Source organism: Phoenix dactylifera, chromosome 3, assembly GCF_051530095.1.
Source record: "Phoenix dactylifera cultivar Ajwa chromosome 3, Ajwa_hap1_PhDact_Kaust_v1.1, whole genome shotgun sequence".
Classification (NCBI taxonomy): Eukaryota; Viridiplantae; Streptophyta; class Magnoliopsida; order Arecales; family Arecaceae; genus Phoenix; species Phoenix dactylifera.
The window spans coordinates 1,016,157-1,042,653 of NC_143192.1; the positions used below are offsets into that span (position 1 = coordinate 1,016,157).

Sequence of the window (26,497 nt, forward strand, 5' to 3'; positions counted from 1 at the left end):
TAGGGGAGAAGAAGCACACCTTATTTAGGCTTGAATCTTCCTTCAATCATGCAAAATCGGTGTGATTTTGGCCAATGAGGAGAAGGAAAAAAGCTGGAGAGCTTAGAAACAATGTTGGGAAGGCCCTTCCCAACATCTTTTAATCAACAAACAAAGAAAAGGAGAGGGGGCCCGGTTCAGAACAGGGTCGACTTAGTAGGAACCGGATGGTTCGCACCAAGTTCGAACGGAACTGGATGGTTTGCACCAAGTTCGAACAGAACCGGACGGTTCGCACCAAGTTCGAACGAAACCGACTGGTTCCAGAACGATTCCGGGCAATTCGGAACCGGTTCCGGCCAGTTTGGGGTCGGAATTGACTCCAATAGGTGGACCGACCCGATTTCGGCTCCAAACCAACCGGTACCAATTAAATCAACTTGAAAAACTCACAAAAAATGGGTGTGCCGGTACAAAACCGACACTCCCAAGCGTATGGTGTGTTGGTACGGTACCATACCAACTCGTCCACTGACCGGTATGGGTCCCGAACCAGTTCAACGGACCTTGCTTCAAACCTTACTTAACACTATACCTCTACATATAAATATGAATGCTTGGTGGTGTGACTCCACCTCCAAGTTTGACTCTTGTTTCGGTACTCCCTTAACTGCCCCTTAGAAGAAAATTAACTTTTGCTTCTTTATACTAACAGCCAGGCAAACCAATCCCTGATGATTTTCTACTTTATCTTTCCGGATAATGGAAAGCAACTATGCCTATTTTCCATTCCCAAGCAATTCCATGCTTATTTTCTTCCTTTTCCCCTGCCAAAGCAACTTCTTTGTTTTCATTGGACAGACTCTACCCGAAAGCTCAAGACTTACATCATGTGTAATGCACGTGCAGGTCTCTGGTCTCTACACAATGAGAACTCATTTGTAGCATCTCCACCCCTAAATTCATTTCTGTCTCTCTCTCAGCACATATGCATTGCACATTGGTATTCCTAATTTTTGTAAGCAGCCTTAGTTAGCCTCCACTAGAAAGAATTTTCAAGGCTTCATCATCGATTTAAGTTTAATAATCAGTAGATATCTTATTTTTCAATATGGCACCAAGCTTAAGGAATCAGCACCTTCCATTCCTTAGAGCTTCAATGACCATTAAAAGCACACGAGCTGGCCACAAGTAAAAGATCTAACTCCTTTAAGACATCCAAAACTCATAGTCTAAGTGATCTATATGGGAAAGCAATCGGAGGCTACCAGATATTCCACTAAATGTTCTGAACATTGGACCATGTCTTTATAAACCTATACGAGAATCAAAGGTGCCAGACCACATCTATCAAGTGATAAGTCTCCAAATGGGGGGAAAAAGGGCTGCATGGATATACACATATATTTAAAATATAAAGCAAAATGGAGAACCCATTGATCATTTCTGATCTTAGCAGACAGCTGGCCTGCTTGGAGTTCAAAAGTCGGTCCCCTTTATGAGTCCTATTACATTTGAAGTCAAGCACTTTCTTCGATACATATATATCGAGATGGTATGCCCCAGTTGATCATTTCTGACTAGTTTCAGAGTTTATGCATCAAGTATTCTAAAATCTAAATGCAAGCAACAAATTCACTTGCAAAGAGAGAAGAAATGAAAACACCCAATATGTGAGTTCCTGTTGTAGCAAGAAATCTAACATGAATTCATTCAAACACTCTCAAGCATTGCTGCTTCTAAAATTTTTCATAAGTTTTTTTTTCTGGAAACTCTGTGTTCATACCCCCATCAATACACCATATCTTAGAGCTACTTACAGATAAATTACTCTCTTTGTATGATTGTCACATGCCACGCCTTTCCAGTTACAAGGATCAGGATCTTCTTGTCTCCAATGGAGAAAGACACCATCTGACCCACCAATTGCTGTCTTAAAACTTAGAAGTGCCTCACCTGTAAGAAATAATTCTTCAATTAAAAAGCACAACAATACAAAATAATAATACAAAAATTATGAAATTACAGGACCATTTCATACCATCCAAAGTTATGGCACTGTTTATGGGCAAACGACTGAGGACAAGCAGTATGGAAAGAAAGAGTTGCCTCTGACATTTCATCAGAAATAAGCCCATAGATATGCTTGTTGAACATAACAAAATTACAGCAAATCATCTGACAGACTCCTGATGTTTTGCATGAAGCATGAAGTTTTCTGTAAGAGCTGTAACTGCCATCTGAATTTTGCAAATGATCAAAACATCTGTGGAGAGAGAGAGAGAGAGAGAGAGAGAGAGAGAGAGAGAGAGAGCAACCAGCTTAGTAACAAGCATAGATTTCAATCAGCAAATTCCTATCAAACACCTGCTGCAGTCCCACAGCCGTGTCATCTTTATAAAACTCATGTATGTCCTGAAGTGTCTTCTGTAATTTTTCTAATAACCACCTTAAAATAACACTTTCAAATTGATTATAAATAATAAATCCTATTGAATATGTAATTCAGCTTAGGGACTAGTTGGTTGCTCATGACTGAAGATAAAATGCAGTTAGAAATGCATCTAGCTGGAACTGCAGCAATTAGAGTTGCATGTGGCTAGAATTGTTTGGTTAGATGGATGCAACTGCAGGTATTACAACTAATCTCTCTTTTTTCTTTTTTCTTTTTCTTTTTTCCTTTTTTCTTGGTGATTCTGGGGCTAGTCTGCAGCTGGGACTTAGGGTTAGGAATTTTTTTTTGATTAACGGTGGCAACCCTATATAGGATGGTAAGATTACCTCCTACCTTTAAATTCTGTTATGAGGACCCACCTTTCTGCAGCACAAGTGCCTCCAACCAAGTAGAAGAAAATAAGTCAGTCTATTCTAATTCAACCGTGAATTGGGCTTGCATGGTGACACGATAGCTAGCAGATCCTACTGAAGCAAGATCACCTGCTCATTTATCCTAATAGTTCCTACCTATGTGCCACTGACATGTTCGACCAATCCCTCATAAATCGTGCACCAATTTCTTCATGCCATGTCAGCACAATAAACGGACGAGCAAATTTGTGGCTGTACAGCATTACTCTTGTGGAATATCTCAGATGAGGAGTTTTACCAGTGCATTCTAAAAGATTAAAATTTGCATTAATAACTGAAAACTGGTTTCAGAAAAACATCATACGCCTAGAACTGAGATCAAGTGGATAAATGTCAAAGGAGAAATAGTTCTTTAAATTCCCACTCCTTACATACAAGTGGGATGTTTTTTTTAATTTTATATCAAGAATTATGCAAAATATGTCATGCAACTGAATAACCACCAGGATAAATCTCTCCAATTTTTCCTTTTATAATCTCTTTTCCTTTCATTACCAAGAGGCAGTCTTTCACCACCTAAGGCACCCATCAAAATCTAACAATCTTATCACTGTGCCAACATTCGAGCCCCTCCCATCATGAATTTTTTGCCCCAACCCTCAAAAAACTAAGCCCTCAAAGACCCAAACAAATACCACTAATTCCTTCACCCGCCCAACTTTGCTGTCCAACACTGCTACTATCACTGGCATGGCCAGCAAGCTAAAAAGCCTACAGGAACCAAAGACCATCACCACAACCACCTATCTGGGACCCCCACAAGCATGGCATCAATCTCCTATTGCTTAGTTGAAGCTTCAAGAGTGACACCAACACCTCATTCATTGTTGACCTCATCTGCACCATCCCCAATTGGATCACCACCAAAGGAATGATTAAAGTGTCATAGTCCAAAGATCAGCAGCACGTTGACAAATGAGCTCGACAAGAGGTGAGATTGGAGTGCTGATTAGAGAACTCGAGTGATGTGGCCTTTAAGGATGAAGAAAGCACTGCCGCCCAAGCCACCACCACTCAAGAGAGGGAAGGAAGAGTAGGGGGACAGGCTAAGGGTTTCTGGAATGAAACTGTGAGGGGGTTGTGCAGTTGCATTGATGCAACTTAACTGTTTCAGGTCAAGACCTTGAGCCACAACAAGAAGACATGCGGCCAAATTGACTGCAGTTCATCCTTTGCAGCTTAGCCCCTATTTGCAGGCTGAGTTGCTAATAGCCTTTTGTGTCATAGCAAACCAAGCTGCCAACACAGATGTGCAGGCCTTTCAATTGCAGCCAGCCAAACATTCCTAGAAATCAACATCGCACAATGACTAATTTTCTCCCTACCCAGAACTATAGAAAGAATTCCTCTTCGAAAGGCATTACTCAAAAATTACCTGGAGAGAATACTAAAGAGTAAAGATATAGTCAATGAAAAGAAAGGAGCACTGGATGCAGAAACATTATAAATTTCTTTGTACCAATAAGAAGAAACACATTTTCCCTCTAAACAGCTGATCAAAACTATCATCAACTGAAAGTTACCACATGAACTATAGAGTGCATAATGAGAGCATAACTCCCTAAGAGCGTTGTTGTTATGCCTTGATAGGAGGAAGTCATAAGAAATTAAAAGCCCAGTTGATAGCATTTCACAAAACTAAGTACATTGCTGAAATTTCATGGCTATATACCAAGGATAAAGGTAAAAGAGGAACAGAGACAACCATGGAGAGAGAGAGAGGCCAAATCACAATTTTCTCTACCCCACACTTTCTTTCTCCCTGTCATGAGTTTGAATGTGGCCTAAGATAGATCAAGTGCTGGTACACACAGTCACTTTTTTTAAACCTTCATAAGGAAGGTCAAGCGCTAAAGCACTTTAATCAAGTACATACTTAGACTAAAAATTTAATAATCCACAAATACATCCTCAAGTAGCTGATTACTACCAATTAGTTAGCTCTTTATAGAGACCAAGAGATTCATAATAAAATAGCAAAATAGCACTTGTTTCTCATTCAGCATAATGAATCTCTAGACTATCTATGACTTAGCTATGGGCCAATTATCCAACAGTGAAGCCAACATCAAGTGCAACTGTGCAAGGATCGAGCAACCCAGCACCAAAGCCTACATTGGTGCAATGATGAGTCATGACATAAGATTAATAGTAAGACTTCTGGATGGGCCAAGAAACCAAGTTAGAATATCTAATGAAGTTGGAATCTAGTGGATTCCAAATCTAGGACTGAAAAGAAAAGAGAGGAGTATGTGTTCCTTCTTTTTCCAACCCAATTAAGATAGTTACACTATTCCTATATAAGAGGTCTAACTGCAAAAGGAAATATTTCCCAAGAGTATTAGTATGGCACTTAGACATGCCTGGGAACATCATACAAGAAAATAGGTAAGTACTGATTGCTAATCTAAGAAACAAAACTAAGATCCGACACCTATTGCATGATCCATTTGATTGGTTCAGGAGTCCAAAATGAAGTTCAACCATTGGTAGACTTTCCTTGACATGCAGCCTCCAAGTTTCAACACAAGCATGATAAATGAAAACATGTTTAAACAATTCAAAAGAATGTCAGAGACAGGTTAGATGTTGAAAACAGCTTAAATAGGCAAGGAGGTATTATTATGACAATGTTCTGACCAACTACTATAAAAAGGCATTAAGTATTTTAACAACTACAGTCACACCCATTAATATTTAACAATAAGAAGTGAAAAACCGCCATCTTAGCCATCTTAAATGAAATGAGGAAAACTTTTATCCCAAAACAATTTATGTTCTTAAGAAAGCTTCTCGACCATGACATCCTAAATTTACTTTATAAATGCCTCATGCATTTCAAGAATGTAAACATGCCAGGACCGTCAGCACATATTGTTTTTTTTTTCTTTTTTTTTTCTTTTTTTTTTTTTTTTTTTTGCTAAAGCAGCACTTCAGTTTATCTTGATAAGCCTACTCAGGCGAAAAGCAGAAGCGTCCAACATGAATGCGGAAGACTTCAATCAAGCAGTCATTGATTGTCCAAGCTGCTGGACCAATTTGAATTAGAGTTTCCATTACTCAATTGGAAAGAAAGAATAGTAGCATCTAGATGCCTCCCCACTGGAAATCTTATCCGGTGAAAATGTTTGAGTTTTCTATAGGTAATTTTAGTCAGTTTCCCCAAACTACGGACGCCGCTTCCACTACTCAAGCCTTGAAGAGTTGTAATCATATTTTCTTTCCTACCTGACATAACGTTAATCAAGAAACACCACTATAAAATCCACACCTTCTAAAGAAATTTAACTTAGTTCGCACAATTAATTAAATCCAAATAAAAACAACTTGAATGCGGCAAGTACGCTAGCTTTTAGAGGCATAACGGAAGGAAATTGCATATGATAGAACCAAAATGGTTAGAGTTTTCCAACGGTTTCACAATCTTGGAGTAATCCGAGACGAAGATTGCAGGAGAAGAGCGGCAAAGAATGCAAAAGAATCTCACCTTTAATCACAGTGCGAGCGAGAAATCAGCGCAATAGGCTGACATTCTCCAAGATAAAACGCAAAGACAAGTTTATTTCAACGGTTCCACGATCTTGCAGCGAGCCCAAGAACTGGTGGCAGATGAGCAACAAGACGACGCAAAAGATAAACGAAATTGAAAAGAAAATCGCGAGAGAAAGAAGCAACCGAGCACCTAGATTTCCAAGATTGGGGTGCGGAAGGATGGGGAGTGAAGGGAGAGGAGTGAAGAGAGAGAGGGAGGGAGGGGGGGGGAGCGTCGTCGCCCGGACCAATGGAAGGCATGAGGCCGGGATGCTGTCCCACGGAGAACGCGACGCCTCACACGTGTGGCCGACACTGAATTCTTTTCCACCGTCTACGTTTGGGATGGGGCGCGACGGAGCCGGTGCCTCGGAAACGTAATGCACGAAAAGACGCCATACGCAACGTTTACTGGAAATTGAATACGGCCTGTTTATATGTATATATATAATATTATTTTTGGTAGAATTTATTTTACCCTTTTTTTTATATAGAATCCATCATCTATTTTACCATCTCTCTTATTCTCTTTTGGTTCCGAGCATGATAATCTGATATAAAGTTTATTTTTCTATGCCAAATTAGTTCCAACCAAATAAATCTTAAGAATCCGTGACCAATGCAAAGAGAGAGAAAGAGAGACAGTATAGCATCTTCTTCCTCTTTCTGATATCAAGTGATTGGGTGGTATGCTTCGGCAAGTGCATCCCCATCCTCAACCTCCTTGCCATCCTCATCCTCTCTAATGAGCTCCTCACCATTCTTGGCCTCTTCAACTCCAGCATTCGGCAAACGTACAAAGGCTACTGCCTCATTCTTATCCCAATCAATGATATGTTATCGTATTTGATGTATTATTTGTTGGCATACTCCGACCCACTCTAAAACATTATCTTGCTCATCGGGTTGGTGTAGCTCACCATTCTTTTTTTTTCTTGGTATTTTTCATATTTATTTCTTTGATTGGTTGCGGGATTTGAGAGAGTACACTACATTGTTTGGAGCATTTAGTAGATCCAAATTCTCGAGGACTAAGGTTAGCTCGTTATCGATTTGAAATTATTATGAAACAATTAGATTTGTTGTTCAAGTAACCTTGCATAGTTATAAAATCCGTTATACAGATATGCAGCGTCTGTTATGCTTCCAGTTCAGAAGTGTGATAGCCTCTATCAAGCAATGAAAATCTGATAACCGAGCCTGCCCTATTGCTACTCGACAATCTCACCCTGGGAATGAACTCCACAGCAACAACAAGAGGGGTAGAGGTACTCCAACAATGGCATACGGCGGCAATGGCTAGGAAGGAGGGAGGGCGAACAAGCGAGTGATGAGAAGAGAGATGAGAGATCCTCTCCCAAGCCCTAGAAATCTTCCTGATATCCTAAAAAAGTCCAGTTGAATTTGGGTGATCAGGTTCTCCAATCAAGTTAAGCGGTCTGGTTCATTATTGAATTGGATTAGGCATGGATTCAGCATTTTCTTAGCCGAATAGATCCTCAACCTCAACCCACCCGCCCAAGATGATTGTTTGATTCTCTGTACTGATACATTTCTTCCTTCATGCACGACGCATCCGATCAGAGCAATATCTGATTCTCTGAAAATATTTGAAAGAATTTAATCACATTATTTACGGATGGCCACAGTCAATGATACGACAAGAATGTATCCACATGATAGCACTTTAGTTGAACAGTTAACGCATGACAGGAATGTATAGCTGCAACCAAAATAGACGGCTACTGAGAGTTTGCGAAGTTCCTTTCTTTTTCTAATTAGTGTCTTTTTTTGGGGTTTCGTAGGAGCTATGAGGTGGTTTAAGAAGATGTCAGCAATCAACCTATAGCTGTAGGAGGCATAGTCCCTCCTTGAATCATAAAAGAGCAAAGAAGACATCTTGGGTGACAATAAAAAGAATCCACCAACTTATCAACACACCAAATGTAGCTCAATCTATTTCAAACTAGTTAGGTTGATCTGCTCTCATAATCCACTTGGGCGACGGTTTCCCACAATCAGATGAAAAATGAGACCAGAAAGTTGGCTGCCATAAGAATTTGACTGTCAATTTCAAACTATTCAATTTCCCAAGCATCACCTAATTTATGCAATGATTATGGGCACAGTCATATCAAATATACAACTCCTATTTGCCAAGGAAAACAGGCAGAAAAAAAAGAGAGAGAAAAATAGAGGCCTCTCACATGCACAATAGATAAGCGGATGTATACACAATGGAAGTAGGAAGATGCAGGCTGGAAGATAAGGTATTTTGGTGCTGAAAAGTATGGAGGATAGGAGAAAACTGGGGATGAGAACAATCATGAAACACCTGTACAAGAATTTCATTGCGCGTAGTAAAGATCATGACAGCATGGATGGCTCTATCACCTTGCTCTCCGGGAATTTGTCCCGCTGCTCTATATAAGCAGAGGGGAACCAGCCAGCCTTTCCCTTGCATTCGCCCTCGGACCATCCATTAGGTGCTACCTGTAGATCAACAGAAATTAGAGAGAAAAATTTCCGATGCCTAATTTATGGAACGAATGACCTGGTTTATATTTTTTCCACATGTTTGTTTATGAAGTAGTTTTGCAAGGAACCACAATATAAAGCAAAAGCAAAATAAAAAAGCTTAAAAGGAAAGTAAATATCCAAGCATCACTTGCTCACCCTATGAGCTTCATAAGAAAAAAACTATCCTACTATTGGTGCAAATAAATTTGCAGCCATTTTTCAAGAAATTATCTAATAAAGCAGCATGGTAACATACTGATGTCATTGCGTGTAATAGTTTATGCACAAGTGCATTTGTCCTGATGTCACATATGTATGCATGATAATGTTCAGAACCTCAAACTAGACTGGTGAAATGTAATAAATGAGCATTTGCAGAAAGGCAAAAATGGCCACTCAGACGGTTATTTGGTGTGGTAAAACAAAGGGATTTAATGAGTGCATATAGAAGCTCTTCTGTTCCTTCTTGGGGCTCTCCTGTTCAGTTTGTTTTCTGGTGCCATGCTCCCCCCTTCTTCTCCCTTTTCCCGTCTCTCTTTCCGTCCTCTTCTCCCTTACCCCCTCTTTCATGTTTCCTGTCCTCCCCACAGCCATCTTTAATTGTATCATTTCATTAGCTTAGTGAAATGGTGGTGATATTGTAACATTTACTTATCAAAACAATATAAAAAAAAAAGCATGCACAGAAAGTTTGCCATTACTGCACATGATAAAAATGGCTCTTTACTTGCTGATGGAAATGGAAGATGGTATAAGGATATGAAAATCTAACAAAGCCTTCTCAGAAACCAGTAGAAATTCTGACCAATGCGAGATTCTGGATAACAAATAATAAGTGTGAAAAGATATGATATTAATTTTGTTCTTAGCTTATATGTTGAGTCACATATGAACTTGTTATCCTATATTAAAAGCATCATTGTTTCTGCCTTAATCTGGGACATCTTTTAACAGTAGGAGTATCTTGAATGATTCCTTGTTGCATGGGCTAATCTGCATACACGGTAAGGTAGGTTTCCTTTCAAAAGAACCAGCATGTTGAGTTTCCTGACAGCCAATTTTTTAGCTTCAGCATATAAATTTTTTTCCTTATCACTAGACCTGTACATGCACACTTTTCTACACATAAGAATTATTTCTTAACTAATAAACATTGTAATCTCCATATGAAGCTCATTAAATTTAAAAAAAAAAAACAGAAAGAAAGAAAGACTGTCCAACCTCTGCAGATCATAGTTGGATCCACAAAACCAACTGTATATGAATGGTTTTGAACTCATTGATATGTTATAAACGAGAGAACATTCTCACAAGAAGTGATGATAGGGATGAAGGATGATATTCATTCAGGCAATGCCAGCACAGATGCCGAACAATGAATTTGACAAAAATAGGCATTTTCCAATGATGAGTTAGGGAAATGGAAGGTAAGCATAAAAGGTCATAACTAAACTCTCAAAGTGACAAATTCTTTGAAACATTGTCCGTGTACATTCGAAGGCAGGACATCTCTTAACCTAGTTAACAGCACTTAACCCATCCATACAGGGTCAGCTTTATGAATCATGGTATCATTCATCAAAGTTTCAGATCATTTAGGGTTGGGAACAGCTTCCACATAAGAAAGTAGGAATGTATACCTGTTGCAACTTCACAATCAATGCCTATTTTTTTCAGAACAATCTTTTACATTTGTAACATCTGATAAAACAGAAACAAATTTACACAATGCATTAAAAAAATAGACTGAAAAAGAAATCCAGAGCATATTGACAACTAAATAAATCTAAACAATGACCTAGGGAAAATGCGCAATGCACATACTGCACCAATATAATTTCATTTGTTGAAGATGCACCTGGAGGACCACGACGTAATCACCAACCGAGAGATTTAGCTCCCCATCTGCTTGAGCATCAAATGGATGAATAACCTGCATGAAGAACAATCTTAAGAATAGAAGCTGAGATAAATAACTAAAACAAATCTATTAACAAAATCAATAAATATTTTCATGAATCATGACATTGTGATCCAAATAGAGTGAATTCTAAGTATTATATAGAGATTGAAAAGCAAGACATTCACTAGCATCTTGTCTTTGATCTTACATATCTCAGCACAACCAACACATTCTACATATGTTGTATTGCTGATTCCAAAATCATTATCTTTTTAAACATTATATTAGTAAAATGCAAATTTTGCACTATTTATCCTTAGCTCAAAAAGATATTTTACCTAATGAAATTATGAGAAAAAGGAAACTTTATTAGCTAAAACGAGTAAAGGTGACCTAAATTAGAGTTCCGTGGCTGAAAATGTCACCAAAGCTAACAAATCATGGGACCAATGTCACAAATCCAAAAATATTGTAAGCAAATAAAATGAGAATGCATGTCTTATATTTCTTTTATTATGCACCTAAACCATGAACACAACAACTGAGAAATAGACAAGCTGCTGAACTTTAAAAGCAACAGAATCTCACCCTAGACTCAATAACAATGGATACCTCCACTGCAGAACAGCAGATTTGCCTGATAGTAGAAAATCTTAACCTAGCCTCTATCAACAGTCCTCCAGGAGACGGAGCATATTTTTCCATAACTTCACAAATTTATAGTCCCTCAGCAAGTACTCAACCATGACCAGCAATGTCTGGTAGAATAATTTTAGCAAGCTTCTTCTCATTAGCACTACTTACAGAAAAAGTCCCTAGAGCATAGCTTTTTACAAATTCTGACCGGTGGTTATGGAGTATTTGGATACTCAGGCACGACGTGCAAGGAAAGCCAAGCTGCAGTATCAAATATATGCTTAACTCAGGTGCAAGGTCCTAAAAAACTAGTCACCCTTAGTTGGACCATCCTTTCCCTCCCAAGGTGAGGTATCCCAAATTTATAAGGGGGCATAGTTGCTCTCTAGCCATAATCTTCCTTACTTCTCCTTCCTCCTCTCCTTTTCCAGAACCTTTGGTAAAGAAAACATTATCTGGCATGTTAGCATAGTAACAAACAGCAAGCATTCAGGCATCCCATTTAATATTATCAGCAAGAGATAATTGGGGGATTGATACTATTACGTTCCACATAATCTGCTTTTGCATTTCACTATGTCATGGAACTCACATTGAAATCTTATCTGATAAAGATCAACTCAATCTTCATTATCATAAGTTAAACTGTCCAGCTGACTGTTAGTTGCACAAAAAAACTCCCAGGCATTATTTAAGAGATACTCTTGTCAAATGCCTTCAATATCTCATGGACGACGTATGCGTAGAATTCTAACAGTTGTCTTGCATCTGATATTAGGCAAATATGCTAGCATTCTAATCACTGAAAAAACATGGATTTATGACCGATAAGCCCAATCTTCCAGAACAAAATGTTGGTTTTGATTAATCTATCAGATTTCAAGCCTCACTAAAACCTTACGAACTCCAGTGATAAATATAATGCTTTTCTTCTACTGATAAAAGATCCTTTTCCTAAATTTTGCAACAGAGATCGTCATTATACTTCAATCCATTCTTCGCAATAATATGAATCTGAATTTCAAATGGTACAATTGTCCTTATTTGGAATTAACCTCATAAAAGAATGATAAATTCTTGAGGCGAGCTCTATCCTGTTCAACTTTCTGATCCTATCTCCTGGAGGGAACCTTGTAGCCAAAAAACATGCAGGTCCTCACTGTCAATTGTCAGTACACTTCCAGTGGGATGCACATTTGAGCAATTAAAGCAACTATAACATAGTTCATAAATTTAAAGTTCTGACAGAAAATCACGCTTTTGCAGTGTACCATGCGCTCTCAAGGAAAATCAGATTCAAGAAATGGTTAATCATATTCTTCCCAGCTCAGTAATGTTAGTGTTTGGACAGGCTAAGGACTATCCGACGCACAGAAAGAAAGGGGTGCAGCCTGAAGAGTAGAATGAGAGGTGGTTACAGGAAGGTGACCTGGGGGTGGGGACATGGAGATTTTGAAGTAGGGAACGTCTCCCAATGGAAAACTGCTAGAATCCCTTTCATGAAAATCTTTTATTTTTTTATTGTTAAAAACACTATCTCTCACCTTGACTTAGGAGGATAGAAAAATAAATCATTATAAAAGGCTTATTAAACATTGGCAAACTTGAAGCATCCTTGAGATTTGATGTTGCGTGTCTCCCCTGCCAGGATTACTTAAAATGTTGCCAAATTTATCATCATTACTATATCAAGTCAAGAAACAAGATAAACAATTAAGATTGATTCATTCTACTTTAAAACATCATAAGATAACAATGCTTACCTGACCAAAATGAATAGAAGTGGAATTTAAATTTTGTAACTGATAAAAATGCTGGCATGTTTATTAAGATCCATATGCTAAAGCTCCATTCGGAAAAATACAACCATGATAAATGCTATAGCGCAATATCAAAATTTTAAGCCCATGCTTTATGAGAAAACAAGACACGGTAAGCCTCAAAAAGAATAATCTATGACTTGTGGAAGGCCATACTTCTGCAACAAAATGAGTAGTAGTCAGGCTATTTGCTGGGATATCAGCAGATCGACTTGACTTGGGATCTTCATTTGTAGTTTGAGAATGCATGTTAATCTCAATTTCTGTTGACTGCAAGAGATCGGCAGACTGACTTGTCTTCAGATCTTCGTTTACAGTTTGAGAAGGCTCCTTAGTCATGATTGTTGTTGGCTGTAACATGGACTCATTATGCTGCTTTGCTTGAACCATCTGTGATAACAAGAATACATTAACAGAGTTTCCATGATAGGTACATTCATGATATTATAACTACATTACTAAATAACAAGGTACTCTTTCCTTGTTCTAGTAACATGCAACTTGAGTCAGTTAACCGCTAGTATAAATGTATAGAATGATTTACATATTTCATTTATTTCCTCCTGGCAGGGAATAGAGTAGTAAATACCTCATCATGGAGATTGTCTAGAATACTGGCAACACTCTGATGATAAGCTCTCTCAGCATCAACCTGAAAGAGAGCAGCAATTATTTATCCATTGACCTTTTAAGTAAAAAAAGTCGAGCACATATTAGCGTCTGTGAATATATATTACTGCCGCAAAAACTAAATACATTTTGACTGGATCAGAAAACATCAATTTTAGAAGATGCTCCAACTTAAACTATCCATTTCACTATTTTGTGATTCTCCTATATATTCATCTCCTCAGTTAAACTTCAGCAGTTGGCAGAACTGTATCAAAAAAGGGTTCAAGTGCCTGCATGTACTGTGCTGGCCAATAACAGCAGCCGGCATGGGTTGGTATGATACCTGTTAATTCTTTTTAAACTCTTATATAAACAAGAATAGGGTGTCATGCCCCTTTTTTCCAGCATGGCGCTGCCCAGGTCGTGCTGACCAGTGGCTGCCACACCCACCAACAGCATCACTTAACACCTTGGTGTCAAATATTCCAAAGACATTAACCATACCATCCCTCCGGGTTAAACTTATGGACTTGGCTAGGCCAAATTTCATAGCAACTGTAACAAGGATGCTCCATTTTAAGCACACATCAGGCACGCAGAGAGTGAATCTAATTTGAAATTTATCAGCTACCTGATACCACATGAATAAAGATGCCATGATATCATAAAGCTGAACTAATGTCTATCTCCTCAAATTATCTGATCACCAATGTGTTTCAGTATTTCTTATGATATGTATGGATACATTGGCAAAATGGCAACATAATCTGATCAAAAATTTATATCACATCTCATTCTGTTCGATAAAGTTTATGCTCAAACTTGATCGAGCATCCTTTGTAGAAAGGCCCAATTTTCATCTGTATACAGGCCAAACATATCAAAATCTTCGTAAAATGTTCTTCATGCATAGAATTTTGATCGAGAAGTTTAACTGGTAAATGTAAGTGCTTCACATGAATTAAAAACTAAAAGATGAAATGCAAATACTGCAGTTGGGTATCAAGTTGCAAAATTCGTCCACAGATTTGAATTGATATTTCTGCTGTCTTAATTTAAGGACCTCTGAAATTGAAAAGAAAGATTTAGGAAGGACTAAAAATTAGAATTGGTTTTATCATCTTAATTAGAAAAAAGAATTTGCAACAGTAGAGATTGTAGGGGAAGTCAATGCTTTAGAAAAAATAAATAAAAACAAGAATGAGAAAGAAGAAAAGTTTGCACGTTATGCTAGGTCATAAGAATGAGGTAGTTACCTAATTTAGGAAAGCGTGAACAAGGAAACAGGAAGTACCATTGCAAGTAGTCGTTGGAAAGTTATCCGTTGCTGTTGAGCCTCAACAGCCATCATAGCAGCAGTTGCTTCTCTCCCTAGTGCTGATAAAATAGCATTCAGTTCTGATAATTTTGCTTCTGCATGTTGAAGTTTTCTGGCACTTTCTGCACTAGCAGAAACTTCCTTGGACTTCAATTGGCGTCTTACCACTTCAGCTGTCTAATTAATCCTTTTCTCATTAATTTATTTATAACCTACATGTTTGCTACCTCCAATTAACCAATATATAAAGATGGCATCACCTGAGCTTCCACGTCTTGTCTAATCCGTTCATAATGATAAGTCAGGAGGCGAGCATCCTCCAAACGAGCTCCCGTTATCATTGCCCGCAATGGCTCACAGACCTGTATAATAACAAGAAAAAACTTAAAAGATAGAAACATAAACAAATGAGGGTGACATGAGGTGATTTATATAAAAAGATGACAAAAGTAAAATCCACATGTTCTTATCATAATATCATCGAGCATGGAATGTGAAACCGTCCCGAACCGCCCAGTTCAAGGCATACCGACTCGTGCTAGCGGCGGACGGGGACGATTCCAGCATTCAAAACGGTAAGCCGGCAGGTGGGGTGAGAGGGAGAGGGAAAGATGGAAAAAGAGAGAGAGGGAAGGGGAGGAAGGGAGAGGGAGAGGGAGAGGGAGGGCCACCGGAGGCCTCCGGAGGGGCCTTGAAGGGTCGGAGCAGGGGCTTTGCCCTCTGGACCCCTGTTTCGAAAGGTCCGTCGGGCCGACTTTTTTTATTTTAAAAATTTTAAATGAAGTCAGCGAGGGATTTGCCGACTTTACTTAAACTTTAAAAAAAATTTAAGTGAAGTCGGCAAACCCATCGCCGATTTCACTTAAAATTTTCAAAATAAAAAACAGACCCCTATTTCGAATGAAACAGGGTCCGAAGGGCGGAGCCCCTGCTCCAGTTCTTTGAGGCCCCTCCGGCGGCTCTCCCCCCTCTCCCTCTCCCAGTCCCTCTCCCTTCTTTCCCCTCTCTCTCTCTCTCTTTTTCTCTCTCCCGTCTCGCTTTCCGGCTCTCTCACCCTCTCTGCTATGTTGGTATAGGCCTGAAATAGGGGCATACCAAAACGTGCCGCCGGCCGACCGATATGAGCTCCGGTACCGGCACAGCAGACCTTGTCACTGACAATATTTTTGGAATCCTATAAAATTGCATAGAGGATGTTCTAGTGCACGAGGCTCCCACCACTATAAGATCTTAGGAGGGTCAGATGTAGGCAACCTTACTTCTACGTGCAAAGAGGCTTTCTTATTTCTAACCCGTAACACCAAGGTCACAATGGAGCAACCTTACCGTTGTGCCAAGGCTTACCTCGTCTTATGAAATTACATAAGCTAAAAATAAAATACATAAAGCAGGTCCTACTTAATCAGGTATGAGATAACTTAATCTTCAATGGGGATATCAAGAAGATAGTTTTTATATATTTAATTCAAGAAAAAGTTATATGTCTTTGATAATCCTCCAAAGTCCTAAGCGGCAATGAAGTGGTTGCAAATAACAATTTAGATGGCAAAGAATCTGGATTGAAAGTGTGAAGTCTCGATTGCACATAATGGAATATCTGAGATACGGTCACCTGAAGTTGTTAAAACAATTTAATACAAAGAAAATTTACTATAAGAAAGATGAGATATCGATAACCTGATCTCCAAGAATTTTGATAAGATTCTCCCTCTCTTTTTCCATCAAACTGTGAGAAGTACCAAAGTCAAGAGAAGCCGTTGGAAGAACAAAACTGGGACTTTGATAGTCATTTCCATATTTGCAACAATCTTCAGCTAGTTTTTTTACTGCAAAATAAACATCAAGTTCAGAAATAAAATATGAGAAAAACAAGAACAGTTAAACAGAGATGGAAAACAAAGGCTCTATTTGGCATCATTGCCGGTTTTCAATTTGTGATTTTTCTTCCTGAAAACATGGAAACTGAGGCAAAACACTCGTTTGGTTACCCTTTTCCACTTTTTGATTTCCGAAATTGAAAGCTCCCAAGACTAGCTTTCACTTTTTTCTAAAAAATGAAAATCATCCATAGCCATCAATGGTGCCGCTGCCATCCAACGGCACCCGCCAGCTGCCAGTGGCCACCAGATGCCACCACCACCACAACCCAAGTGACTACCAAACAAGTTTTGGAATTCGGTTTTCAAAAAAAGAAAGAAAGAAAAGAATCTTCTTTTGGTTTGCATGACAACTCAAAATTGGAAGTGATGCCAAATGGAACCAAAATTACCTATTTCCATCTGCTTTACACTAATGGTGATAAAAGCTTCAACACCCCGTACAATATCCCGCTGAAGATGCTATAGAGATGAATAATTTTAGAAGAAATATCAGCAGTGTCTGATCAATATCAGCTGAATGGCATCTTTCTGACATCATTTGCAAGAACAAAAAGAAAAAAGAAAAAGAGGAAAGGCATAATAACTGGAAGTCCTGGCCATGTTTCATGCAATACCTTTGCTGCTCTTGTAGAACCATAGAGCATCTGAAGCTTTTGGTGGCATTGAAGTTCAGCTTCATCGACCAGACCAGAATCATGGCCAAAACGCCGACTAAATTGCAGAAGAACTGCCTGCCAATAATAGACTTTTGAGTTTTGAGAGTGCAAAACATTAAAAACTAGCAATGATATATGACTGAAAACATGACAAGAACACATATTTCCTCTTTTAGCAACACAGTGTTACCTGATAATAGAACATGTCAAACCTGTAATGCAGTTATCTGAGATATATCAATTTCTCTTCATATCACAGCAATGAGACCTTGTAACAAAATTTTCTCTGCACTGGCAATTAAAATTCTAAAAGATGTCTGCGCACACAAATAGAAAACAGGCACATGCATGCGTACTCATGTATGCACAAGGATATATCCGTACAAGCTGCATCTACATATGCATATGCACACATGTAAATACAGACATACATAAATGCACTCACCAATGCTAATTGCTACATATCCACACAAATAGTGCTTAACAGGTATCATATATTATAAGCAAGAAATGAGATTATGATGACTTTTGTTTGTATTTTTATTGCTAAAACAAGGTTTTTTCAGAAGAAGCAAAAAAAAAAAAAAAACAACTCCAACTTTCTAGTCATCATGCAATACAAAATCCGGTAACATTGCTTTTCGTTCTAAGAAACTGATTTTGGGGGGCATTTGTTAATGGAATTTCTGATACCAGAATCAGAATTATACCAAAGTAACATTGAGTCGACCCCACATTCAGACCTAAACATGTTATTCCAAGCCTGGCCCATGGGTTGAGAAGCCACCACTAAACATGTAGGTCACATCATGTTGAAACTTAATACCATCTTCACATATCTTGTCGTTTCTTAGGAAGAGGAAGACTTAATACCATCTTCAAAATTATTTACTGCAAATTCCAAATGACTGAAAAGGGTAGAGAGGAGAAAAGGTGGGAATTGGGCAGAGGCTGGATTTCTGATTTCTGCCTACTATCAGAGGAAAAGGGAGAATCCTGTATTGCAATGTACCCTGATATCCTGTGCAATAAAAAAGATGTATAATGAATGGTGCACAACATGTGCAAGATATTATTATAAGAAAACGAAACTTGATCATTTAAGATAGCCCTGAAATGAAAGGAAACTTGCAAGGTAGAGGGTAGAGGAAATATCAACTTCTACATCCTGCTAACCATCTGATGACCTTCACATGCAATGAATGAGCTGTTTTTTACCATAAACACCCACACTGCTATAATTCAAGAGGTAAGCTAGAAGTATGGCTTTTCAATTCATCCAGAAAAGGAGGCACTGTCTCTGTTCTGTGGTCATAACAACCTTAGTCTGATGCCTGAATGGGCTCCAGAAAGTCCTAAGACGATGTAAATGGCAGATAGAAACATCAAAAACCAAAATTAAGAATAGACACCTAACAATGGAAGCTTCCTAAATTCTTTCCAGATAGAATAAATCAAGATACTTCCTGCACTCAAGACATCCCACAATGGACACCAATTTCGTCAAAAGCGATGAGCCACTATCTCCAGAAGGACTGTAAATTACATTCACTGTACTTGTCCATCTGTTCTATTGACAACTGACATAAAAACAACACATTATCAAAGCTTCGGGTAAACCATAGTACCAGTTGCTCATACAGGATGCTCAGCATCCTATGGGCTTTACAGTGTGTCTTGAAGGACCCAGGCAATGGGCCATCTTCTTATTGCCAAAAGTCCCTATTGCTAAAATACTAGTGATAAGCTAGGAGGTCAGCATAATACTTCCTTGATAGAAGAGGTAAACTTTATCTGAACTTACTTGAAAATGCCTCCTCGGTTTCCTATTGTACCAAGACATCCAGGAACCAGCACCAAGATCACAACAAGAGAAAAATGTCCATCACCAGAATTATATCCCAATAATTGTTACTCAATATGCCACAGAAAGACCTACCGAAAGTTCATGGTATCAATCAAATTGTAACTAAAGCCAAATAAAAGCACCAATTACTCATCCATACAATACATGCCGACAGCATATTTAGAGAAGAAACGTGACCTTAGAATAAAAATTAAGCGGAAAAGGTGGTATTTTGGTAACTCGACGGCCATTCCAACCTTAAATTGGAACCAGAATGAATTTGGGAAAGCTTTCCTTCCTGTACTCAAGAAACTCAAGAAAGCGCACGAAATTCATGTTTAGATTCTTTAATTCAATCCGTCAAATTGATTCACTGACCAACTGATCTAGAATCAAGGCATCCAATCCATCTAAAGTTCTAAACAATGGACAAGCCCCCAAAGATCCAACAAAAGCTAGAACTAAACAACGGAATCCTAACGGGCAACGAAGGACGACTCAAAATAGAAACTTGAAGCAGATATCAGAGCAGAAGTACCTGTTGCTGCTTGGCCACTTGCTCTCTGAGCCTGCTGGCCTGCTTCCGAATGGTCTCCATCAGAACAGCCTCTGCCCCTCTTCAAGAACTCTTTCAGATCATGATCCTAAACATCAGAATCCAGAGTACCATCAGAAGAAACTCTCTCTCTCTCTCTCTCTCTCTCTCTCTCTCTCGTTTACACCTCGAAGAGACCTTGGAGGAGGAGGAGGAGGAGGGGAGGAGGCCGAGAGCGACAGAGGGGGCTGGGGGGAAGTACTGGAAGAAGGTGGAACCGTACCAGGCGGAGCGGATTCTGAGTGGAAAATACCGTGCTGTCTGCTCGGTTGCCGCCGCGGGAGCTGTGGGGACCACATGGGCCCCGCGGAAGGACCAATGGGCGTGGGGCCACCAGGGGTGGGTGAAGTAGCGGTCGCACCGGTGGGTGCGTCGCAAGCACGTGCGGAGATAATTACGGATGTAGTGGGGAGTGAGGTGGATGGCGACGTGGAGTGGGGTAGAGATAAAATAGTTTAAAGAGAGAGAAGGGCCGAGAGAGAGATAGGGGGAGATGAGAGAGAGAGAGAGAGAGGGACAGAGAAAGAAAATGAGAGAGGGAGAAGTTTACAAAAGAGAGTCATGGGTAACTCGATCTAATTTAGTTTCTTACTTAAATTTTAATGTTGGATCATACCCAACTTAATAAAAAATAAAATTATAATGGAACAAATCTACGGCTATAATTTTTGATCCAACAAATCATTTGGACTAGATCAAGTCCATGTATAACTGGTTCAAACTCAAAAAATTCGAATTCAGTCGGATCCGACCCATCCGATTTTCAAAAATTTTGAACGTTTGCTTTAGCTATATGGAGTATCAACCGGTGAGCATGATCAAAGTACAACGAGTAGCTGTAAAGAGGTAACGCGAAGGGCTACTCATGCATGCGGAAAATTCCTCATTAAGTTCTAAATTACCGATGACTTTGAAAACCGGTAGAAGACGAAATTGCCAAGTCGGCATTAGATGGGTCCAGGGAGCTTTTGCTTGTACCAGCCGGTCCAAAATAAATCCAACACCAAAGGTAGACCAAACTAGATAAATCCAGCACACACCCACCGGACCAGTCCCTTGTATTGGAAATTAAGAGAAAATTTTAACAAACAAAAGGGGGAACAACCTCTGAGAGATGCTCACAGAGCGAGCTCCATATCGTGTGCCAATCTCCAAGAGATCAACAAGATGCATTTAGACCTTTCTTATAGTAAAGGCTAGCCAGGCTCCAGAAAGAAACCAGAAATGAAAAACTCCAGAGTAATTACGGCCGGGGATTGCCACTTGTTTGACACATCGATGCTAGAGACGGAGTTGAGAGTGCCCTGGTCGGACTTATGCTATGTTTAGCATGCCTTGCGAGGAAGAGATGTCCTCCTGGAGGATGACTCTGCGTCAGTTATTAGGTAGATTCGGCAGGCTTATAGAAGGTTTGGCGACTACCATCCGCTAGTGAGAGACATCTGGGCCATGGTTTCCGACGGGCTGATGCTTCAGACGAAGCATGTGTTTAAAGAGACCAATGGAGCGACAGATTGGTAGCTTTTTTTTGTTGCTAACCACTCGGGGGACCACCTATGGAAGTAACTGGCGGAGTTGCCTAGCGCTCTTCATGATGTACTGCTTTTTGATTTTTTTGATTGTATTCATGCATATTATGTATGAGACTTCTATTTTCAGCAACAAAAAAAAAGGACAGCTAATGGATTAGAAAGAGGAAAAAATGCTTATACATAGAACCGAAAAGGCAGAACACCTATAGGAAAAACAGTGGATTTAAGTTCCAGAAAAATTATCAAGATATTATAGTGTAGTTCATGTTATGGGATGATGATAGATTACATACAGCCTGATAAAAGCCGTTCACAAAAATTACTCATCAGCAGCAGAAATATGGAGGATATTTTCCGAAAGTTCAATTGAGATGCTTGCCATTCCTAATGGTGCTGAAGTTTGAGCAGTCACACGCTATCCAAGCTCTTCAGCCTCGCGACAGACTTCATATGTCCCTTTAATGTGTGTAATTCCCTAACCTGCAAACATGCAGTAAGAAATATTCAGCTCCCTGACACAGTATAAAGAAAATTTCTCTAAACCATCATGCACATCTAAACTTCTCTGATTTCTTATCATGATGTATATAACTAATTCCTCTTGCCTAGTCACATGCACACAAGATATAAAAGCTGGAAGAATTTTGCTATGCATGACTTACATTAGCTCTCTCGAACCAGCTACGTGTAAATGGCTTGAGTTTAGATCAGATTACACCGCCTCGAGCTCAGCTTGGCTATGAAATGAATTTTTGAAAATAAAAGTGATTATAGAACATGAGGAAGGCCTAGCTTGCTCTCGAGTTTGTACATATTTTTGTGTGCCAAAACTGGATATATGAGGATGCATGTAAAAAATAATGTATGAACGGTCATGTTTTCATCCAATATTTCTTATTTATTGCAAAAGATATATTATTATTATTTTCAATACTTCTTATATATAGCAACAATTATGTTATTATTTTTTCCAGCTATACATCTACAGAAAGAACAATAACTGAATTGATGTTCTCTAATTTATTAAACTTGAAGCCAGGTGCTTGCAAATTGATTCAAATTTGACTTGAGTTCACAATACTTCCACTTTTGTATGTAAAATAATTTTAATTAAAAATTGTAATATATACCCAATTCATTGAATTTCCATGTCATTTTAACTCACTTTTTGATTTTTCTAATGCTATTCATCTTGAATACCCTCAAGTAATTAAATTATGTTCTTGAAATACATAGGATTAGAATAAGTTTTGATGCGTAAATTGACAAAAATCTATTTTTTCCGCATCCCAAGTATCGCGAATTCAACTTATTTACCCATAAAAAAGGTGAACAGCAAATTATATGTAAAGTCTAATCCGAACCAATGCTAGCCGAACCCGGTTGGGGTCAAGTCTGCGGCTGCGGCTCAGCAATCGCGCCCTTCCTCCTATTTTTCGATGCCGCAGGGGCCAAACGGCGGCATCTGCTTTGGGAATTCCCATGGAGAACGATGTCGTGGGGGAACTCCTCTGCGTTGAGGCCGAGCTCCAAGACGTCCAAGGTAAAGATTAGGGTTTTAGTCGATTTCTTTTCTTTACTCGAAATGCTGCTGCTCTTACTGCTCGATCCTCTTCCTTTCTTCTTGAATCGATGGAGGAGGAGGAGTAGTTTGATATTTAGTGTTCTAAAAGAATGCTGCAGGACTCGTCATTTGATTTCTGGGTGGGCTTGTTCTCTTAATTGCTCGCTTTGATGGAGATGTTTCTTTTTGCTTAATTGCTGAATGTTTACGCGTAGCTGAATATATTTATCCTGAAAAATTTCAATTTGTGGCTGCGAAGTTGATTCTTGATTGATTTTTAAAGTAATTGGCTTTCACGTCTAAAGGTCTTTGATAAGAGATTAGGGTTATTTTGTTAATACGGTAATTTTTATTAAGAATCGGAGAAGCCCAAAAATTGATGATGATGATCTGCCTGGTCAAATACAAGCTTTAAATTGATGGCCGCTATCGAGTTTTTGGAGGTCTTCCATTGCATTATATATTATAATCATGGGGAACTGTTGCTGTTATTTGATATTTTCACTGTTCAACTAAATAGAGTAATATTTCTGAAGCCAAATCTCTACACCAGCTTGGAAATAGTAGTTTTTTATTCAGTAAACGGTGGTTTAAGTATATAAGACAGTTAGCTCCTGTAATTGTCTGTGATGTCATTATCTAATTCTCAAATAAACTCAGTAAAGAAATGAACTGGCAAATAATGTCTGTTTATCCACTTTAACAGTAAATAATGGTTTTGGAGAGGGTTCCTTAGTTTGGAATATCTGCATGATCAAGACCTTGCTGCCACTAGACTGTAAAAAATAAGATAAAAATAAAAAACAATCGCATAAGCAACCGCACCCTCAAGTTGGTTAATTGGTAAATTCTCTCAAGTCTCTTGAAAATTGAAATGTTTCTTTTCGTTTTTTTCTCCTTTCTTTCTTCCTCCCTTCCTTCCTTTCTTTTTTTCTTTTTATCTGGAGTATCCATGTGCATATGTTCATTCTCTTAGAGGGCAAGAACCTGAGAAGATTTTGAACAAATAGATCAAGCGCCACTAATTAGAAAGGAACATTGGTAATTCAACAACAATTACCATGCAGAGTAACAGATCCTCTAAGATCCATTGGACACGTTTTCAGAACAAACACAATGCTTCTATTGTGTGATCAATATATTTCTGTATGATCACTTTGCCCTCATATATCTACATACATATCTGTTCACGACAGTATATAATAAATACTGATGCAGCTTCCCTCCTATTGAATTTTGCACTTTTCAGACCAAATTAACATATTACTTGACCACCAAGAAAGGTTGTACAGGAAACAATCTGAGCTCAAGGCCTTGTTGGAAGAATGTAAAACATCTGAAAATGAAGCAAATAACAATGCTTCCATAGCTGCAGAAGATTGGTCTGGGAACTTTGAGTGGGATTCTCGGGCTGATGATATTAGATTCAATGTTTTTGGGATTTCCTCTTATCGAGCAAATCAACGTGAAGTAAGTATACTGCAACTACTAGTAAAATTTCTTTCTTTTTCTATTAGTAAAGCAGGGGAAAACTCTTCAAAGTTGACTATTAGTTCTAAATCATCACTATCACATATCATGTGAACGGCATTGCCAGCCTGAATGTTGTTCATAGAAATGGTCTTATCGCTTTTTATTTATAATGGTAACAGGAATGGTTATAGGCAGCCTCATTTTGTCAGATGCACCATCCTTCTCTCTCTCTCTCTCACACACACACACACAGCATTTATTGGTCTGCCATTTTGCTTTAAGATACTCAACTTCTCTTGATCTGGAATAACACATTTTGCAGAGTACCAATTTTTGTAATGGTTAGGGGATCCTTATCAGATGTTGAAAGTGTTTCTAAAGTACTAATTTATTTTGCATTTTTTAGGGTGCCATTTTGCCATAAGTGCTTTTTTGCATTCCAATAGTCTCACAGCCTTACGACAATGTATGCATTAGCCTAGTTTGTTCATGAGCTTATTTAACGTATATTTTACAACCACCAGATTGTAAATGCCGTCATGAGTGGAAGAGATGTTTTGGTTATAATGGCTGCAGGTGGTGGTAAGAGCCTCTGTTATCAACTTCCAGCTGTACTTTGTAATGGTGTTGCCCTGGTTGTCAGTCCTTTGCTTTCTCTAATTCAGGATCAGGTGCTTATATTTGATCATAACATATCACCTATTACACATGTTACTTGTCAAAGCTTCTTAGTTTTGAAATGCTATTTTTTCAGGTTATGGGACTGACAGCATTGGGAATTCCAGCTTACATGTTAACTTCAACCACAAGTAAAGAAGATGAAAAATTTATCTACAAAGCCCTCGATAAAGGCGAAGGTGAAATGAAGATATTATATGTTACACCTGAAAAGATTTCTAAGAGCAAGAGATTTATGTCTAAGCTTGAAAAGTGCCATAATGGCGGGCGCCTTTCTCTTGTAGCAATTGATGTGAGTAATGATTTTTTGATTATGCTCTTCAGACCTTGCAGAAAGCTATTATGGGTGATGGTGTACTTTCTTGAATGTCAGGATTTCAAAGATTGATTAATTTGAAGTCAAGTGTAGAACTAGAGAGGCAAGAAGAGGAAAATCACCTCTTGCCTTTAACCATTAAATGAATACTCAGTAGTTTCTCAATTAAGAGCCATTGTTCCAATTCTACCTTGTGGGTTAGAAATGTTATTAGTCTCTGAAAATCAACTAAATTGATGGAATATATTGGGTTGTACATCTTGCATATGAAGGTTAAGATCTAACATCTTTTCTCTTTTGGGTGACCTAAAATTAGTCTATGTTGTTAGTAAACTAGTGATATTTGAAAATAATGGTTATCTACTTTTTGGATGAACTGATGAGATGTGTATGTATTAACATGTAACTGTGGTATATATGGATCATTATCAACAAATTGAATAATATGGAAAATTATGGCATGTTTCTAACTAATTATTTCATTGGACATTTACTATTAATAATTATTTGATCAAATTTTTACTGTTAATAATAGTCGTTGATTTTCTCTGTCGTCCAGCAAGAGGAGAAATTATTAGAATTATAAATGAAAGTTTTGAAGGATAATGGTCTTATAAGTAACTAGAACATGTGCTGTGTTTAATTTAAAGATAGAAATGAAGTTGAGGCTCCAATCATAATTGGATACCAAGGGGTAAACCAATTTGCTTATTTTCATCATTTAGCATCTGTCATGTGAGAAGAAGTCTTCAACTTTCATGTGAAAACTC

General features: G+C 38.5%; 3 protein-coding genes across 22 annotated transcripts in view; 1 reads left to right on the top strand and 2 right to left on the bottom strand.

Moving 5' to 3' along the window:
* LOC103718973 (LRR receptor-like serine/threonine-protein kinase FEI 1) overlaps positions 1 to 6,622 on the bottom strand; it is a 38,170-nt gene extending 31,548 nt beyond the window's left edge. For 5 of the 6 annotated variants that reach the window (XM_088717340.2, XM_088717342.2, XM_088717344.2 and 2 more), the window contains exons 1-3: positions 6,335 to 6,622; positions 2,021 to 2,245; positions 1,800 to 1,935 (exon numbers count right to left, since the gene is read on the bottom strand). In XM_088717340.2, coding sequence (XP_088573466.2) covers positions 1,800 to 1,935; positions 2,021 to 2,117 — 233 coding nt within the window. In that variant the 5' untranslated portion in view covers positions 2,118 to 2,245; positions 6,335 to 6,622. The remainder of the gene's footprint in view (positions 1 to 1,799; positions 1,936 to 2,020; positions 2,246 to 6,334) is intronic. The other variant, XM_088717341.2, reaches the window with a different exon arrangement.
* A 1,815-nt stretch (positions 6,623 to 8,437) lies between these two features.
* On the bottom strand, positions 8,438 to 20,481 carry LOC103718969 (SH3 domain-containing protein 2-like). Of its 10 annotated transcripts, XR_015975993.2 has the most exons (12): positions 20,108 to 20,385; positions 17,914 to 18,744; positions 17,682 to 17,798; positions 17,457 to 17,526; positions 16,865 to 17,013; positions 15,448 to 15,549; positions 15,164 to 15,364; positions 13,847 to 13,909; positions 13,414 to 13,647; positions 10,697 to 10,831; positions 10,539 to 10,599; positions 8,438 to 8,871 (listed from the first exon to the last, which is right to left on the bottom strand). XR_015975993.2 is itself a non-coding variant. In XM_008808000.6 (11 exons), exons 2-11 carry the CDS (start codon positions 18,458 to 18,460, stop codon positions 8,746 to 8,748), a joined length of 1,164 nt encoding a protein of 387 aa, XP_008806222.2. In that variant the 5' UTR covers positions 18,461 to 18,744; positions 20,108 to 20,408; the 3' UTR covers positions 8,438 to 8,745. The 10 variants fall into 10 exon arrangements, 8 of the variants coding, with proteins under 8 accessions (XP_008806222.2, XP_088573472.1, XP_008806221.2 ...); XR_005510755.3 differs by lacking the exon at positions 17,914 to 18,744 and having other exon boundaries at positions 20,108 to 20,408; XM_008808000.6 differs by lacking the exon at positions 10,539 to 10,599 and having other exon boundaries at positions 10,757 to 10,831; positions 18,434 to 18,744; positions 20,108 to 20,408.
* A 2,586-nt stretch (positions 20,482 to 23,067) lies between these two features.
* Positions 23,068 to 26,497, top strand: part of RECQL2 (RECQ helicase L2) — a 38,518-nt gene continuing 35,088 nt past the window's right edge. For 4 of the 6 annotated variants that reach the window (XR_015975995.2, XR_016399719.1, XM_039123782.3 and 1 more), the window contains exons 1-4: positions 23,073 to 23,239; positions 24,510 to 24,730; positions 25,258 to 25,404; positions 25,488 to 25,703. Coding sequence is in view for 4 of the 6 variants with exons in the window: in XM_039123782.3 (XP_038979710.2) it covers positions 23,179 to 23,239; positions 24,510 to 24,730; positions 25,258 to 25,404; positions 25,488 to 25,703 (645 nt within the window). In the remaining 2 variants the exon portion in view is untranslated. Of the gene's footprint in view, positions 23,240 to 24,509; positions 24,731 to 25,257; positions 25,405 to 25,487; positions 25,704 to 26,497 lie in introns of all 6 variants that reach the window. The other 2 variants (XM_088717352.2, XM_039123781.3) reach the window with 2 other exon arrangements.